The sequence below is a fragment of the Strix aluco genome, chromosome 25, assembly GCF_031877795.1.
Source record: "Strix aluco isolate bStrAlu1 chromosome 25, bStrAlu1.hap1, whole genome shotgun sequence".
Classification (NCBI taxonomy): domain Eukaryota; kingdom Metazoa; phylum Chordata; class Aves; order Strigiformes; family Strigidae; genus Strix; species Strix aluco.
In genome coordinates this window covers 4,361,317-4,380,460 of record NC_133955.1, presented here as the reverse complement: position 1 = coordinate 4,380,460, position 19,144 = coordinate 4,361,317, and the positions used below count along the sequence as shown (strand labels likewise).

The window sequence follows — 19,144 nt, the reverse complement described above, 5'->3', positions numbered from 1 at the left end:
GGGTCATGTAGGCTCTTTTCCCAGCCCTGAGGCAGGATCAGGTCTATCTAAACCATTCCTGAGCAGTGTTTGTCTGGCAGCTTCTAGAACACCTCAGATAGGGACAGTTCTATAGTCTCCCTTGGCAGTTTGTATGACCGTTCAAATCTTTGCAGGTTAGAAAATACAAAAACTTTCCCTTATTTAAACCAAGTCTCTCTTTCTTCAGTCAAAGCCCTCTTACAGTGTGTTAGGAACAGGCCTGCAGACAGATATACTTTAAAGGGTGGTAGATTCTCCATTTTAGCATCTGATGAGGAGCATAAGGGCTACAGTATGTGGTATCTAGTTACTAGGGCTTGGAAAATTTGACGGAGCCCATATGAAAGCAGAGGCATTTCTGCTTGTGTTCCTATTTTGTGGTCTGTAGGTGGGCATCGTGTGAGCCCAGCTTCTCACTCCCAACTGTGCACTGGGGAGATGCTAGGATTCCTGCAAGAATGCAGCCCCTGAGCCCTGTTGAGCGCTCTATTTTTCTTAAAAAGTTTTGAAAGTTGAACTCATATGCCTTCTGGCTGCTGGGAAGAAATTTTCTTTTTCCATCTCTGATAAATATGTATGTCTGAGTGCTCATGCTCACCGTGCAGGCTCCATTCTGGTTTGTGCTTGGAGAGGCAATGCGGGGAAGGGAGGCAAAGTCCCTTGCCTGGCACAGCTCTAGTACTTTTGGCTGTTCAAAACTCTCCCAAAATGGAGGCAATAAAGACTTATGCAATAACAGGAATTTCCAGTACACAGTCTGTGGTGGGGAAAGACTTGCTGTAGTGATTCAGGGGAGTTCACCACCTGGTGATCGCTGTTGCAGGAGGAAGGTCTGGGGATTTCACCCCGAGAGTCAGAGCCCTGACCTGCCTAAGGAAAATCAGACTAAATTGCAATGAAGATGGGGCAAGTCTCCAGCAATTATGTTATTAAAGGATGTTGTGTTCCCATTTTGAGGTGTCAGGCAGGTGTTTGGAGTTGCTGCGTGCTCTAAAGCGCCCCTGAGGGATACGGCCTCTGTGCCAGGGAGGGATGAGACAGGGACAGTCCTAGCAGTGGAAATCCCTGGTAGCCAGGGCTAGCGTGGCATGAGCAGTGCATACCCCCCGTGGCTCTTTGGCAGATACCCACTGCTCCAGAGGGGGGCTGAGGTTATCTATTTTTTTCTGCACAAATTGGCAGCGAGCCTCCCTCTTGCTGTGGGGCAGGCGGAGGGCCTCGTGTCGTGGGCTTGCTGATACCTGGGTTCCATTCCCTGTCAAATAAGAATAATGTGATTTACCAACCTTTCAAATGCCTTGAGATCAGCAGCGTAGGCTGATTGCTAGGTGTGATCTCTGTAGTTCTCTATTCTCTCCCCTTCTCACTCCGTATGTATATTTTATGTGCAGACCTGTATTCTGCAGTAACTTCTGTCCACTTGTATGTGCCTTCCCTCACCATGGCTGCCTCTGCCACTCCAAGTATAAAGCCTGTTGTCTGACTTTGAACTTCTGTGCTAACAGTGATGCCGTGCTTTCCTTACCTCCTTAAATATCTCACTTCTGCATGTGGCTGCTGCTCCTTCCTGCCTCCTCAGTCTTTGCTTTTATACAAGTTGCAGCTGCAGAGAGCTCCTCTCCAGAACTCCCTGCTTCCCTTACGCTTTTCACGTGGCTGAAAAATGATGCAAATACCAGATAAAAACAAATGGGAGTTTGCATGCATGACTCCTGTAATCCTTGGAATGACCTAACACGTTAATAGGATTAAGGTGCTTGTACAACAGAGCAAGTTCTGCAGCGTGGTTGTGAAACGGTGCAAAATACTGACTGCTCCTATGAGCTGGTGTCCACAAAAGTGCATGTGCTCTCAAAGCAAAAAGGAAGGTATTTTGATCAAATTCAGTTTCTAACAGAGTATTCCAAATTTCATCAAGACAAGTACATTCTCTGTTTTGTTTTTTTTTTTAATGGGAACTGTTCTTAAAATGACAAATTCAACCATGATTCTTTCAGCAAAAGTTGAAGTGTGTAACGGTTTGTACTGAAGTTTTTTTGGGTCAAATTGTTAGATAACTATTTGTTTCTAAAGTCCTTAAACTGAAATCCCTCTGTGTATAACACGCAATAGCAAAACTAGAAACTTGAGGTGAATTTAATTTGAGAAAAGGCTCTTTTAAATGTGGCAACGTTCCTATTTTGCACCTGCAAATGAAATGTGTTAGGTTGCTTGTCTTTCAGTGCTTTGCATTGCTGATTTTTTTAACCTGACAGATGCTGCATGAGTTAATTGGGTCTGGCTTTCACGGTGGAGGTGTTCTCTTGTCGCTTGGACATCTCTTCCCTCAGTTGACCTGAGACCTTGGCTTGTTAGTGGAGTGATCTAATTGCAGTGCTTTCTAATTCACAAATTGCATGTAACTTAACGCACCCTTTCTCTAACCAGCCAGCTTGCGAGCTTCAGAATTGAAAAGGTGGAATGATTGTTAATAATCAGGATAAGTAGGATTTGAAACAATTGAAGTTTAAATCTAAAATGATGACGATTAAACTCCAGCAGATAGAATTCATGCTGCGGTTGGCCTATCGTATATTGCAGCTTTTTGGTTTTGTGGCACCCCAAAGTGTGGGATGGTGCCACCAATAACAGACTGCCTTCCCCAAGTGCTAGCAGAGTTAATGGGAATCCAGATACAGCTCGACAATCTCTTAAACTTTAGCGTGGTCCTTTGATTTTGACCTCAGTGCTTTGGAAGCAAGCTATTCCATATACAGCACCTATTTCCCATCGAGCAGATTTTCCCTATCTGAGTAAAGCTTATTGTTCTGACTGGTTTTGAAGCTTTTACTGGGTGGGTCAGTTGATGAGTTCATGAGGGGATGTCTGTGCCTGGTAAATGGCTAGTAAGATGGTGAAAACATTGCTCCAGGCTCTGTTTCAAACTGGGCTCTCTGCTTCCCGACTGCTTTTTTTGTCTTGTTTTTGCATTTAAACTTCAATGGTTTGAGCGAGGCACGGAGCAGCTCTGTTCTCCCCATTCTGACGCGCTGGCGTTTGTGACACCCCCCCCCCCACCCCCCCCCCAGAACAACGACAACGAGACAGCGCTGCACTGCGCCGCGCAGTACGGCCACACAGAGGTGGTGAAGGTCCTTCTGGAGGAGCTGACCGACCCCACCATGCGCAATAACAAGTTTGAGACTCCTCTGGACCTGGCTGCTCTCTACGGGAGGCTGGAAGTCGTGAAGATGCTCTTGAACGCTCACCCCAATCTTTTAAGCTGCAACACTAAGAAACACACTCCCCTGCACCTGGCAGCTAGGAACGGTCACAAAACTGTAGTCCATGTCCTCCTGGATGCTGGCATGGATAGCAACTATCAGGTATCTAGTGTTTCTGTGTTTGGAGGGCTGGTCTGATTGCTGGGGGGTGGAGAACCCGTGTAGTGGTGGCACGGAGAGCTGCACTTCACCCTCCTCCCAGAGGGATCGTTTATGAAAGTTGAGCGCTGGCTTTGTTTTGCTCTGGGTTGTTTGTTCAGCTCTTGGTTGCTCTGAGAAGCTGCTCAGAGGGATTCTGGTGCTGTGCATGCTTCACGCCTGCTTGTTAGTGGGACAGAGAGCCCCAGGCGCATAGCGAGGGAGAAAAAACCTTTTGCTGAAGCTATTCTGCCCCTCAGGACTATGAGCTATTGATAGTGATGGAGGCAAACTGTGTCTCTTCCTGTCAAGCCACTTGTGGATATGCTGTTTTCACAGCAATAGCTTGTATGTCATGGTCTTTCCTTTTCAGGACATGACCTCTTGCTCACCTGCAGAAAGTCCTCTCTTGGTCTCTAACCTGGGCCCGCATGTCTCTCTGAAAAGCCCATCCCCATTTTCCATTCCAAACTCTCAGCATCGTAATAATATTGATAGTCTGTCCTCAGCTGTAGATCGTGTTGCCCACACTTTGTATATGATGCTGTATATTTATTGCTTCTGTAACCTTCTAAAACATGCCTCTATCACCATTCCCCACTCTCTAGCTTCATGCTATTTTTCTATTTTTCCATTTAATTTGCAGACTGAAAAAGGCAGTGCTTTGCACGAAGCTGCTTTGTTTGGCAAGACAGATGTGGTACAAATATTGCTGGCTGCAGGTGAGAGAATGATCCCCTTTTGAAGCAATAACATGACAATCCCCTCACCCAGAGCTTGAGGAAACCCCTTTAGAGTGGCAGCGTGTTTCTCCAACCAGCTGTCAAAGTTCCTCAGAGAGAGGAGAGGTTATCTCTTGGTGTTCGGCTTTAGGTCTGCCTCTCTACGGCATTTTTTAGTGCCCCCCCGCCCCGTGATGATTACAAATACAAGATCTGACTTGATGAAAGACATGAATTTGCACATAGTTAGAAAATATTCTTGCTTTTACCTTCTCTACACCTATTGCCATAGGTATTGATGTGAACATAAAGGACAACAGAGGCCTGACAGCTCTGGATATTGTGAGGGAACTTCCTTCTCAGAAAAGCCAACACATAGCAGCTCTTATCGAAGGTAAGTGGTGTAGCTCTGAGTGTAGGCAGGAGAGAAAAGTCTGGGCTGCTAATTGTGCCAGTGCAAGTACAGGACTTTGTTCTCTAGTCCTGGAAAGTGCTGAAAGCAAAGCAGCTTCAGGTCAGGTCCCTCGATGAGAATCTTACAGGTGTTGGAAGGAATGATGCTTAAATGCTTGGGTGAACTGTCTCCAGACCAGATCTTCGCATGGGGATGTCTCGGGGGGATTTAGGGGGATTAGCTTCTTTGCTGAAGGAGCGTGGCATGACTTCTACAGTTTAAATGGGCTTAATTGAGCTTTGTTTAACTCACTTCAGAAGTTAATTAAAATTAAGGATAGCCTAAATCTGCTTGCAGAATGTAAAGTAACAGATTTAGAAATGGGTTTGGATTAACTATCCTTTATGTCTGCGTAGGCAAATAGTCTTAGATCCTACTCCTCACTTCATTGTGAGGCTTGGGCATGGATTTTGCAGATGAGATTTACAGAAATGGCCTTGATTACTTGTGGTTCATAAAGGAGCTTGGCCCCTTGTGTCTGTCCAAGTTAGGGTATGAAATGTGGCATCTTAGCTCAATTCATACCTTGTAATTATGCTGTCTCAATTTCCTCTCAGCTGTGGGGAGAAAGATCAGAAGCGTATGCAACTGGTGTACATTATTCATGCTTAGTATTTGAGAGCTTTACAGGTTCAAAGCACTTTGCAGACTTTTAATTAAGCTTTGCCTCTGAGGCTGATAGGTATTATCTCTATTCTGAAACTGAAGACAAAGATGGGCTTTAAAACTGAAGTTCTTGCAGGTAAATGCTGTTAGTTTGCTCCTGTGAGCGAGCTAGCTGTGTGAGATGTTGCTGCCTGACTTGATTTATGTGAGCTTCATGTTTCTGGCTTTGCCTGTGTTTAGGGGATCCCAGCTAGAATTGGTTTCTCTGTCTTACGACTCCAGAAGACCAAAGTACATCTCTGCTTAGTGATGTAGCTTGTGTCTACAACGTGAAGTAATCTGCTCCATGACGTTGGGTCCGTACAGGAGCTTTGCAGCTTTGTGATTAAAGACTCTGTAAAAGTTCAAAGAGCCATCCTTAACCTTGTGCATGTGATTAAAGAGGCCGCCTGCTTCTATTTTTGGGATCTGAGCTGCAAGTTTTAATAATGTACTTTGGTTATTTTTTGGAGACTTAATAAGCTGACAGTTGGCTTTCCATCCACAAGGGAGGAGGTACCATATGCTGAAGTGGACATAGAACTAGGCTGAGATAAACTGACCCTGTCACCCCACCTCATTGCAGATTACACGATTGGGAAGAAAAGTGCCAAAGCTGCAGAGAAGACTGTTCAAGCACCGCTTGTTCCAGCCACTGATCCTGTGTGCCGAATATCTCAGGGTAGGCTTCCACACAGCACGGCAGTCCCTAGCACTCTTCTTCCTGCAAGTGCTGCTTTTCCAAGAGCAGAAGCCCCACGTGATGTACTCGTGTGTCTCTTCCTCTCACAGGTGATGTGGAGAAAGCAGTGACGGAACTGATCATAGATTTTGATGTGAACCCAGAAGAGGAGAGCCCCTATGAAGCTTTATACAATGCAACGTCCTGCCACTCCCTGGACAGCCTTGCCAGTGGGAGATCTTCAGATCGGGAGTCTGTGAATAAGGAAGCGGAATCAACTGGTCTCAAAGCAGCAGGAGTCAGGCCTGTACGTAGCTCTGTGTGCTTGTCTCTGCTTGCCTTAGAAAGACAGGTAACTTACTCTGTTTTCATGATTTTGCAGCAAGCTGCCAATCCCCCAGCTTGAGGAAATCTTTAAACCCATCCCTGACGTTGTTAGAGCAGGCAGGTTCCTCTCCTTTTTCACTGGCGTGTTTACATAACCTCTCCTGTGAACACGAGTAGCCACTTCCACGTGCCTGACTTTCACCTGGTGTTGCATCCTTCTGTTTGCTGGCAGTTGAATACTGGTGCCTGTGAATTTTGGTTCACCAGGACGTTGCACTTAGCTGAAGGGCTAGCTTCTTGTCTAGAAGAAAGCTTTGGGAACTTGCGTGTGGAGCATTTTTCTTATCTCTCTTGCTCCCTGCTTTGCCCAAGAGAAGGCTCTCAAGAAATTATCTTTAAGAATATCCTGTTGGAAACTAATTGGCAGCCGAAACATTTTTTTTTTTTTGTGTATTACTTGCAGAAATCTGTAGAGGGTACTCAAGGCTTTGTAAGTCAATGCAAAGCTCCTGGAACTGTCTCCAAAGAAGGCTTCCTCACCTTCTGTTGGTTGCATCTGCTGCCCCCTTAGCAGGCGGTGGCGGTGCTGCTATGGGGCGGATGGGATGCTGGCCTTGCAGCATGCTGCGTCAGCTTCAGGGTTTGTTTTCGGGTTGGTTCTACAAAGTCTGTTCTGTGGATGTATTTTTGGACAAAAGGCAAGTCAGCAATGAACAATTAAACTGCTGGTGGTACTGTAACCATGTTTCCTCTCTGCAAAGAGGTGCATCCCTTTTCCTGTGCTATTAGCAAACATAGTGAAATGAGACAAAAACTTTAGAAGACTGGCATTTCAGCCAGATCTCTCTTCAGGGTACGCAGTACAAGATGCACTATTCTGTTACTAACTAAATCTTGCTGGCATATCCATCTGTGTGCTGTCCTGTGTTAATAGTGTCTGATGAGAAATAAGCTCAGCTCTGTCACAAATAAAAAAAGATGAGAGGCTGAACTGCAGTGAGAAGGGAGAAGAAAGAGGAGACGTTCTCCAGGAGCTTGCCAGAGTTTCTCCCAAGACTTCCTTGAGTTTTTGGAGCGAGGGGTTGGCCTCTGCCATCTTTCCCTTTGCCATTAGATGGAGCCGTTGCAGGGCAGGAGATGACCCAGAGCTGTGTTCAGCTCTGCATGGAGACAAGGCAGCGCTGCTCTTACTGCCCACAGGCGATCTTGGGGTATTTGAGGAATGCAGTGCAGCATTGTCTCTTGATCTCTAGGGTTTTTCACTATAAAAGGTGCCTCTGGAATCACTTATTCTTGTTACTGTTTCATTAAGACACAAGCGATGAGTCTTCCCTTTCTACCCATTTGCATGAGTTCATTACTGACCTTCACTGTGAAAGCTCTGCTATTGAGATTTCCAGTCTGGGTCTGAATGAACTGGTTTAAGTAATGAAGCAATAAACCTGTGTAAACAGCACTTCCACCCGAGCAGTTTTATTCTCCCGAAAGCACAGTTGTGCTCACGTGGGTCTGAGCTGGCCCTGTGCAGCGTCACTGCCGCCGAGCAGTCCAGCCCCGGGACCGCAGGAACCTGCAGGGAGGGTGCTCGGCCTGGACAGGTGTCCTGCAGGAGAGGAGGAGGAGGAAAGGCAGCAACCCTTGCTAAGCTCTGTGCTGTTAGGACTGAACTTTTCCTCCACCCAACTTAATTTGAGGAGGTCCTTACCATGCTGCATTCACAGCAGCGTGGACTTAGCGTTGGTGGAAGTGGAAGGGGATGTGCTTTAACACAACGCGGTTGACAGTGGTCTTCTAAACCACAGAGAGAACGTCCACCCCCGCCTGCCAAGCCACCGCCCGATGAAGAGGAGGAGCAGCAGCATGTGGAGAAGAAGATAGGCCACGGTGCTTCCTGTGAGGTATGTGGGGCTTGATCTGGGGTTTTTTATAGGAGCGTCGTTTAAAGATCGGGAGGAGCCAAGTATGATGCTACCTCCCTTGCAAGTTGGGTTGTGGCTGTGAAGGACTGTCACTCCAGCATTGCTGCTGTCACTTGCCATGGGAACTTCCTTTACGCGTTTCTTCCAGGGCACCTCTGTGTTGACCTTCAGCCTTACTTTCCTATTCTTGGCTGAGAATTCCCTTAGGAAGAGTTTTTTCTGCATCACGTTGCGATGTGGACTGTTGCCCACTTGTAATGATCCCACCAAATGCCTCTTCACTTGAGACTGAAACCCAAAGGGCTGTCGCTTCCTGCTTCCTCTTAGCCTCCAGCTGTGAAGGGGATGCGTGGGCTTGTGGGTCCCACTGACTTGGACAAGGGTCAGGGGCTTCAATTCAGCCGAGAACCTGGCCCAGCAGATGTTACAGCTGTCTTCTGGAGAGGTCAATGCGTGTGAGCTGCTTTTTGATGAAACTAAAGCTCTCCTGTTCTGCACTGTTGCTCCTGGGCTTTCTATTGCTCTTTTATTCACCAGCCTGTGAACCTCAGATGTGAGGGCTCTCCGGGAGACCCATGTGTGGGGGGGTGTGAAACCACAAATCTGTCTTGGCAACTTCTGCTGACACCCAGGAAAATCTTCAAAGCGAAAACAAGTCTTGTGGATTTCCTTGCTTTTCCAAATGCAGTGGGTTGTATGTAAAACAAGTGGAGTGTATGCTGCCTCTAGCTGTCAGAACAGGCTCCAGTTCACCAGACACTTGGCTTTGAACGTGTTGATCTGGTGAAGTTCCTACAAGGCATAAATGTGATCTGTTTTCTGACGTATGTCAAATCTACACGAGACATGAGTAAACCTTATTTTCTTTAATGGAACTGACTTTATGTAGAGAGAATAAAGCTCCGAACAGTGCATAAACAGTAAAACTGAAATGTGAAATTGTGGGCTGATCTTTCCACTGCTCTTAAAATGACTTTGCAGTGTGTGATAACCAGTCCCATGGCAGAGGAGAGCTGGGTAGCAGGTCACAGCATAATTGGAGAGCAGAACTTGTTTATGACGATAAACACGAGGGAGGGAAACGTGCATTGACTGCTCCTGCTGAGTTATCTTGCCATATTTAATTATAAAACACCTGCTGTGTTGTCCTGCCATTAACAGCTTTGGAAACATGATCCATTAAAGGAAATCTTGTTGGCAAATAGACTTGTACGCAAAGTGACTCACTGGGGAGATCTTGATTTGCCACCAGTTTCATTGATACAGCTTACAGACAGTGTGTGTCACTGCCTGGAAGTGACCTTCTAGATGTGCCAGTAAGGCACTTTGGGGTCTGATTCTTTTTCTTTGCTTGCTGCTTCTGGGGTGCTCTGCTGTTCTGACTCTTGCCCATTATTTATCATCTCAGTACATGTTCTCCCTGGGTCAGGCAGGCGTGAACAGGAGTACGCTTAGGGAATGCTGGAAATGTCTTGGAGCAGCATCCTGATCTGCCATCCTCCAGACCTGCTCTCTCATTAGAGCCAGGACAGTTAGTCATTGAATATTCTGGGGCTGGGCCAAACTCTAGTTTCAAAAGTAGTCTTTTTATTCCATTGCCAAGATGGGGCTATCAGTCGAAACAGATGTGCGTAAACCAGAAACTTTTCACTTTCATCATGGAAAAACATTAGTACAAACAGGCAAAAGAGCTGATTGTTTGGAGGTGCTTGAGTGCTGTCTTTCACTATCTGCAGAAACCTTCTGGGCTTGTAGCTGAATAAGAGTCTGCATTGTCAAATTAAACTTCAGTTTCGTTTGTTTACTACTCATCTCTGAAAGGGAAGTGCAGACAAAAGACGAGGCGCCATGGTTGTTCTAGCAGTTTGGTCTGCAGTTCTGGTGGGGGAGGAGGGAGAAATGAGATGAGTTACCCTTTAAAAATCTTTCAAAGTCCACTGCCGTGGATTAAGTACACTTTAAAGAGCATCCTCATACCAACTGCATCTTATTTTTGGCCCTTGCTAATAGTGAATATTTATACATGTTAACCCAACACATAGACATAAATGAAAGATGAGTTGGAGGAAAGTTTTACTTGATTTTGTTATTCGTGGTTGTAGAGCCTACAGAGCAAGCACAGTTCTCCAGCAACAATGGTCTTCATTTTGAGTGAATCTGAACCTGAAACTCCGTTTAAAGCTTGGAAGGATGAGAGATGGAGAAAATAAAGTGTAAATAGGCCTATAAATGCATGCACAAAAGTTTTAGAAAGCAAAAGCTGGGAACTGTGTGCTGGCAGGGAGCTACTTCTTTGAATGTGTTCAGTGCATTTGAAAGAGGACAGCACAGTAATCATCATCTGTGGGAGTCTTAGGAGTGTACTAATGCCTGGCTTGAGGTCCAGGCTACAACTGTTATCACAGGCTGCTGCTGTGCGGTATTTTTCCAAGATCTCTGGCGAGAGCCTCTTACCTACTGTTATGGTCTGATGTTTTTGTGCCACCATCTGGTCAGAAGTTTTTTTCCCTAATTTGCTCATTATGAGCTCCTTCACCTGAAAAGGAGCAGCTCTGCCTGACGGCTCATGCTCAAAGCAGGTAGAATAAATACTTTCTTCACCGGACATGGCCTGTTTCCTCCCATTGAAAAAGTTGATTTAAAAGCCAGCTGGGCTTACGCAGAAGCAGTACACGGATGTAGGAATCCTGTCCGTGCTGCTGACTCCCGGGTGGCTCCCCAAGAGTCCCTAAGCTTCCAGAGGTCCTGGCTCGACTGCAGTCAGGTAGGTACCTATTTGCCCTTGAAGGAACTCCGATGCTTTCACTTTGGGGAAGAAACTGGAGGTGGTGCTTAGTCTGCTGTCTAGACAGTGGCAGTTCCAGGAGTCTGTGAGCAGTGTGAGAGCCCTCCCTGAGGGGATGTTTTGTTCAGACCTGTTCTTCCTGGTCTTGGCAGCAGGTCGGGATCTCTTGCTCTCTGGCTTGGCTTTGACCCCACCGCAGTTGACTGGGCTGCAGTAGGCACTCACAGCTCCTGGGCCAGGGCTGCGTCAGCCTGCCAGGGTCTGGCCAGGAGATGGTGCTGAAAGGCAGCTGACCACGCAGGCAGGGTGCCTTGAAGCCCAGTTCAGCCCCATTAGCACTGGGACGGCACATGTGGCTCTCCAAGGATGTTGAATGCCTCCTCATTCTTGGCTTGAGGTAGACCAAAATGTGCGAGTCTGCAGCAAGACCAAATCCCTGCACATGGATGGTGGCTTTCCAGAGCAGCTTGCTTGGAGGCTCTGCCAATATTACAAACAAGCTCTAATCAGAAGCTTTTTGGGATTTAAATGAGCACAATTGCTGCTGCATATCCTGAGGTTAAACTGGTTTTATACAGTGTTGCCTGAGAGCTCTTTAGTCCTAAATATGCTGTGCATCCTGAAGTTAGAAATGCTAGATCTGAGGCTTCTGAGAAGGTGGCAGGGATTTGGGCTTTTTTTTTTTTTTTTCCCCCAGCCATGTCCTAATAGGGCCAGCAACTAAATAGTGAATGACGATGCAAATTCCAATAGCAACAGTAAGTCTGAGTGGGGATGAACAGGAATAACGGTCTCAGCTCTTTTCCCCCCTCCAGGCTGTCTGCAGACCTTGCACAGTGAATCAGTTGGTCAGTGCTAGAAAGCTGTCAGCAACCTTAAATACTAGAAAATAAAGGGGGTTTGGGTGGGTTTTTTTGAGGGGAGGCGGGGGAAAAAGGGGCTATTACATTTTGGATCACGCTTCACAGCGAAGGTGTTGCCTCTGCCAATTCCTTGCTTAAACCATGGCATAAAGAGGCCTTGTGCTTTATTGCCGGGATAAATAGCATTGCTTTGCGGAGCACTACATTATGCTGTTTTTTACTAGGCCTCTGTTGCACGAGGAAAGAGCAGAGGAAGTGGAGCTGAGGAAGAGGAACACCCTTACGAGTTGTTGCTTACAGCAGAAACTAAAAAGCCAGTTGCGGTGGATAGGAAAACAAAAGGTAAGTGACCATCCAAAAGGCAGAGCTGTTTGCTTAGATGCATTTAATGAAAATAGAGAGGGCAGAGAGTAACTGGAACAATTAAACTCTGTTGGGTGCGGCGGCTGGATTGCAATTGTTTTGTTTCCTGGTAATCTTCACTTTTAGAAAGGAGAGGTCTAAATGTTCCTGTACAAAATGTACACGGAGGAAGGGCAACTCTGCTATTTTGACAACGAAGAGATTGCGAGGACCTACTCTGTTAACTTAGAAAATAAGCAAATCTAGTGCACAGTCAGTAAAAGCAGAGGGGTGAAGCCCGTGCCATGTTGTTACAAGTGAGATGAAGCAATGCAAGCATTTAAATGAGCCGTATTCTCCATCCAGCTGAATTTGAAGACCTGCTGGCGTTGCATGTTCCTATCGGCAGAGGGTTGGCCCTGCTATCCTGCTCTTAAAATCAACATCTTGCTGTGTATTAAAGCTAATTCGAGGTGTTAACTAACAAAGGAGGGAAACGTACATGTGTAGAGCAAACCCATTTCTAGAACTGACTGAAAATCCACTATATGGCCAAGTTAAGTATCAAACTAGTCTCTCTTCTCCCAGAGGGACTTTTCTGCTTTACAAAGGATCTGGGAACACTTTATCTCTTGTGTTTGGCTATTGCTGGGCTTTTTGGCTTTCCTTTAACAACAACAAAATTTGTTTAGAGGAAAACCATCTCTTGCTTTATTCAAAACTCCTGAGCAGGAATTTGGAAGGATTTAGTTTGGACTCTAACCCTGGAAACCATCTCACTTTTAGGATAATGGGGACTGGATGTGATGCCTCATTGACTGTCCTGTAAGACCTGCAGCTTTTTTTTTCCCCTTCTTGCAGCATGATAACTTTCATTCTTTGAGTCCTGCTGCTCTCCTAGCTTGTATAGGGTGGCACAAGAGGTCATTGTTTTCCCACCAGCATTTGCCAAAGCCACTTGCTGCTGGAGGCAAAGTTAGGATGCTTTTCAGGTTGGCGCTTCGCAGTCTTGGCCAGGAACAGTCCTTGGGCAACAGCCACTGAACCAGAAACTTTCAGGGTATCTTTTCAGTGTGCAGCTATTGCTGGTGATTCAAGTGCAAGCTGTGCTGGACTGCTTTGCTCCTTCCTCTGGCTACTGTGTCTAGGCTTGATTAATAGAAGGGAAGGTGTGTTGTAGCTGTGTCAGATTAAAATAAAATTTCCAAGTAATGCATCTGATTGTTGGTGATGCAAATCTCGTCCCCTGAACACCTGAAGACATGGGTACTGCAGGCCATCTAAGCCCCGTTTCATGGAGAGGTTGCAGGAAGCATCTTGATAGCCTGTTAAGGATCCAGAGCAGATTCCTGTCTTTAATGTACAGCCACAAAGATAATAGCTGTGACTTCAGGCTTCGCAGTCTGTGGAAAGTGCTACTGTGTTTGTAACAAACCTAGAGCCCTTCCTACTGTTGCAGTGGGAGAAATACAAGGATACGGTTGAGTTTTCTCATCTTTTAGGATGTGGCTGCTCTTTTAAATGCAGTTATCTCTGTGATTAATGCGGTGGAGCCTTCGATCTGGTGGAGGTGAAGAGCTGCTCCAAGGGGGAAGGGGCCCAGCCGATGTATTTCTCATCTCTTGCCTGCCTTAAGCTTGCCAGAGCCATCTCCCATGGCTCTTCGTGGTGGACCTGGAGAAAGGGGCACAATTGTTTGTCCCCCTTCTCCAGAGGGTACCAGCTGCTTTCCAAAACATCTTGGAGTGATCCCTGTGGCACGACTGCACGTGTGGCAGTGTCCCCAGCTGGCAGCTCTCCCCAGACTGCAGGAGCAGCTGAGCTGCGACAGGACCCCATGTCATCTTTCACCTGCTGCTTGTCCTCTCGGGGACTTGAGGCCTCTCGACCCCAGTAGGAAATGAGGCACCAACTACTTTTCTCTTTTAGCACTGACTATTTTTCTGTTGTGTTGTTCATCCCTGCTTTCTGTCACAGCATTACAGGTTGCTTCTTTCTGTATAAGAGTTGCATAACTGCTCTGGATCAGCTTTGAAATCTGCTTTATTACCCTGGGAACAAAAGGAAATGTTTCTGGCTTTTGCGGTAGCTGGGGTCAGATGCCAGAAGGGCATGTGGAAGCAGACACAGCTGAGTATGAAATGCAAGGTATATGCTGATGGCAGGGGGAGAAGATGCATTTAGGCAGTAGCGGAGTTGTTTTGGCAAAAAGTTAAACAAGGGCTGAGTGAGGGACTGAAGCCTTAATTGGGGTGTTGGAGAATTTTCCCACCTCTGGATCAGAAGGGTCCTGGAGCATCAAAGGCAGCAGCTCAATCCCAAGACAAGGAGCAGGCTGAAGCATGGCTTTGAATTGCTTCTTGGCCCTGGATCTGAGAGGCCAGACTTCTAGATGTTACTTGAGTTCTGGAGGAGCCTTTGGTCAGAAGAGAAGGACTCTGATTCTTGCGGGCCATTGAGAAGGGCTTTTCAGGGCAGCTGAAAGGCTGAATTTCAGGCACGCTGTTTTTAATGGTGCCTTTCATATGTGATAGCTGCCTTTGTTCCTCTTGCTGCAAGTTGTCTTGTATCCAGTGACTAGATGAATGTGGTATTATCCGCCTGGCTTTGGTTGCCTTTTGTGTATGTTACAGCAGTTTGCTGTCACATGCTGGAGCACTGGGAAAAGTTGGCCTAATGTTTTGGGCAGAGTATCAGAAGTGGTTTGAGCCAAATGCTTTCCCATCCCCTTTGGTAAGGAAACTACGTGCAATCGCGTGCATGAAGTCAGGGCGTTCAGACTGTAACGGGATTTGTAAATAGGCCAGGAGTGGTGAACTGACCAGGAGGAGACTGTACAACTCCTGCTGCGTTCAGAGGGATCTGATGGAGGATGAATGCGGAAAATACTTCTGAGTTTTGAAGTCTGGCTGGCTTCTCAGGAGAGTCATCCACAAGTGCTGTCAGCAGTAACCACCTGCAGGTAGGACTGACTTGGTTCCTTCTGATAGTTATTAAAAACTAATATTTCTTGAGGTTCTGCTGTGCTGCTTCCGTAGGAAGCCCAGCTTGAATTGTAGAATAGTTTGGGCTGGAAGGGACCTTTAAAGGTCATCTAGTCCAACCCCCCTGCAATGAGCAGGGACATCACTGAAGTCCCTACTTTGCCCTTCCTCCTGCTAGAGTTTTTCTTTATGGTTATAGTGGCTCAACCAGATGTATGACTGTTCTCTAAACCAGAGATCTGAAATGAGCCAATGACAAAAGACAGAACACACTGAAGAGACTTAAAGAAAATATCTTTGAGAGCCAGAGTATGGCTAGAGCAGCAGTGGGATGGGTATCACTATTGGGAATCTGTGGGGACACGTGCTATTGCAAACAAAGGTTGGAGGGGACAGAAACCTCTTGGTTTGCTGTGAGATGAATGTCAGTGCAGAACCGCAGCCTACATGCCCTCCCTTGGTTCCCTCATGGCTGGAGGACAGGCCCCTTGGGTCCGTCTCGGGCCCAAGCCTACATCTCTGCTGTCATGATGTATTTAGAAGCTTCTGTGCAGAGTCACATTAGTGATCTCTCTAAGCAACTACGACAGTGTTTTATTGCCCTTTCTTAAAAGGGGAGTAGGGAAGGGAGTACAAAAGGGCACAAGTTCAAGTAGCTTTTGGAGGATGAACTGCCCAAATTAACTGAGCCTGATGAGACTGATACAGGAGTGTACTGTACATGTCTGGATTTCGCATGCAGTACCTCGCTGTGTAAATGAGGCTTCGATTCAGTTTTACTGCAGTTTTGCACCTCTAAAGTAGCACCCTAAAGGCGAGTTTCCTTTTCTTCTCTGGCCTTCTATGCCCCGAGAGAGAGATTTGCATGCTCCTCACTTCACAAATTCTGGCATGATGTAGCACGGGGAGCCTTTTCTATATGAAAGTTAGAGGCTAGCATATGCCTGTGCTAGTTTTAAGGTTGGGGAGCTTGAGCAAAAAGCAGCTGCCCCCCTAATCCAGGGGCGTGAAACAAATCTTGCTGATGATTGATATATAGGGAAAGAAATTCAGTCGAGGCAGGGCAGTTGCAGCTTAGTGTTACAAGTTTGGGGAAGTGCTTCATATCTGGAATCATCAGGCTGCTGGCAGGGAAGCTCTTAAGTGAATCCTCCCTGGGAAGCAGACAGTCTGTACCCGGAAAGGGGCTCCAGTTCCCTTTAGGTGCTGGTAGTTCCTCCTGTTGGTGAAACCTGCAGCAGGCGTTGGGTGAAGAAGTCAGGACCAGTGCTGTGTCTCTGCTTGGGTGTCAAATGAGCAAGGGGAGTTGGACAGTGTTAAGGATGACTGTGTTAAGGACGACTCCCTTGCTGAGTTAGAAGGTGTAACTGGAGGAGAATGCTTTCAAATCCCTTGAAGTGCAGTAGATGGATAGAACTGGGATCTCTCTGCTTTTCTAGCACCTAAATATTATTTTCCCCTTCTCCAAATTTGCTACACCATTGAAAAATGAGTACTGTTCATCTTTTTGCCATGAGAAAAGTGATCAGCCCATGAGCTGAAACATGTCAGTAACCTATTCGAAAAAAGGTGCAGCTTCCTGGGATGGCCAGTGGTTGTTCTAGCCTCTCTGCTAGCCGTCCTGAGGCACCTTTAGTTGAAACCCCAAAAGGATTTGTTGAAACCTCGGGATCCCCTGGGAACCCTCTCTGTTCTGCCCCTCAGGGGTGAAAAGGAACGAGATTGCTCTTCCCTGCCTGTGTTGGTTCTTCTATGCGCAGCTTCCAGCACAGGCCTGTGCTGTGTGCTCTGAAATATCTCCTTCAAGATGTTCCTCGCATCTTCTGAGCGAGGGCTGCTGCCCTTGCTTCATCCCTTCCTTCCCTGGCAGCTGCCTTGTATTTCGAAGCCCTCCCTCAGTGGCGTGAGGATGAATGGGTGGCTGTGATTTCTGTTCAACAGGAGCCCTTTTGTGAGTCTCTGGAGCTGGATTTGGAGCACTTTGTTCTGGCTGGACCCAAGTGTTCCAGCACGTGGCATAAACTTTCACCAGCCGCCTCTCTGCCTTCAGCAGAAATGTCAGTAAAGGTTAAGCTGGGGCATGGAAGAAATTATTTCTAAGCGAGGGAAGAGGATAAGAAGAAAGGCGGCTGATTTTTGCAAGTTTTTCCCTCCCTGTCAGGTTAATGTGACTGTCCTGTCAATGCTGTGTCCCTCTTGCCAGGTCAGTAGCTTTTTCTTATTCATACCAGTCTGTCTGATGAATGCAGCATGTCTGATCTCTTCTAAGGTTTCTCCCCAGCGTTACAGCTTCGTAACTTTATGCAAAGTAACTGAACATAGTCTGGTCTTGAGATCTCCTGATCGGGTGCTGCTGTTGGCCCTCCCCAGCCGGCGCTGGGAATGGTGCTGGTGACACCACCTGCCCGTGGGGGATGTGCCTCCCCTTGGCAGCTTCAGTGGCAGAACTTGTGGTTTATGTGCCCGTGCAAGATAATCAACAGCTACTTCATTGTCCTGGAATCTTCAGCTCACAGGATCCAGAATGAAATAAGCCCTCACATCACTTGATCCCAGCGAGAGGCAAGGTCCGCCGGCGTGCTGCCCTGGCGGTTAACCTCCGTTCAGGCTTTTGCTGTTCCTGACTCGGCTGCCAACTGGGCAAGCTGCTTTTAGCATTTCTGTGGAGTAAACAAATGCCTGCGAGAGGGACTAGCTCCGCTCGTCAAACACAGGGCGCAGGAGACCTCAGGATCTGAAGCGGCTTGCAAAGACAAATGACTAATTCGGTCCTTTCCTGCCTCGTTTCTGGTGCAAGGACAGACCACAAAACCAGATGGGTGTTAGTGTTTGAAAATGACCTGGTCAAGCTTAGTGCTGGAAAGGATGCTTGGGGGGGAAGGAGTTGATCTCACTGTTGTTGCTAATAGACTGCTTTTAGTTAAAGATAAGTAAAATTCATTAGTGTATTTTTGCCTCATGGGAAATGAGGATTCCTTTGCCTTGGTTTCCGAGAGCTGCTGTCTTGCAAAACAAGCAATTTCCTCTTCACATCTAAACATCCTCCTTGCATTTCAGAGCCACGATATTGGGGTGCTTTGCTTTATTGTTCCTTTGAGGACCAAAAAACGATGCTGCAGACTGAAGAGTGTTTCTTCAGCACTAAGTGGAAGCGGTTAAAATTTACAAGCAATTACAGGCAGTTATAGGAATCCTTGGTAAACAGAAGTCACACTTCTTAGCTTTACAGACTTTTGCTTTTACAGTTCAAGTGCACATTCAGATGTGACCAAGGTGAGTACACGTATGTCTGTGCACACGCTTGGCAATTGGGATCAGTCAATTATTCATGATTTATGCAGGACCCTGGTATCTGATATTAAAGATGTTGGTGCAAGAGTAGCTGAGTAACAGTGTCACATTTCTGGGACAGCCACTGCTCCACACAGCTCGTTGCATTAGTAGATCAGACAATTCTGTGTTCAGTGGTTTGCTTGGAAGAGAGAGACTTTTTTGATCAAGTTTTTTATTGCATAAACTGTTTATTTCTCTCCCCTGAGGAAGGAGGAGAGGTTAAACTCAGAAACCACTAGGGAGGAAAGCAGTGGGTTTTTTTGGGGAACGGATTTTGGAACTCGCAGGTTGATTATAGTCCAGAAGTTTTCCCACCCTGCAGCTCATGCCAAGAGCAGGGAGTGCTGCTCTAAATAACATTTTGGCCTTTATGGAAATGTATCAGATGTTCCAGGAGCCTCCGTCTCTGCTTCTCCTACCTCACTTGCTCTCTCTGCAGGATATAGTTAGCACTTCTCTTAGCCTTATATAGCAAGGCCTGATAGTTAGTGTTAACAGGAATAAAACAACAAGGAGAGCTGCCAGATTGCATAAATCAGGCCAGTGTTTGGAATTTCATAAATGCCATGACTTTGGGTACAAGTTGAGCACACGGAACAATACTGAACTGTTCTCTCTTTATCTCTCCCTCCCTCGCTGAGGGAGGGCAGGGGGAGAGCTGGGATT

The 19,144-nt window shown here is 46.7% G+C and overlaps 1 protein-coding gene across 10 annotated transcripts in view; it reads left to right on the top strand.

The window, feature by feature from the left end:
* ANKS1A (ankyrin repeat and sterile alpha motif domain containing 1A) overlaps window positions 1-19,144 on the top strand; it is a 127,397-nt gene that overhangs the window by 33,480 nt on the left and 74,773 nt on the right. For all 10 annotated transcript variants that reach the window (XM_074850434.1, XM_074850437.1, XM_074850436.1 and 7 more), the window contains 7 exons: window positions 3,090-3,386; window positions 4,069-4,144; window positions 4,437-4,538; window positions 5,830-5,925; window positions 6,036-6,232; window positions 8,055-8,150; window positions 12,044-12,161. In XM_074850434.1, the coding sequence (XP_074706535.1) occupies window positions 3,090-3,386; window positions 4,069-4,144; window positions 4,437-4,538; window positions 5,830-5,925; window positions 6,036-6,232; window positions 8,055-8,150; window positions 12,044-12,161 (982 nt within the window). The remainder of the gene's footprint in view (window positions 1-3,089; window positions 3,387-4,068; window positions 4,145-4,436; window positions 4,539-5,829; window positions 5,926-6,035; window positions 6,233-8,054; window positions 8,151-12,043; window positions 12,162-19,144) is intronic.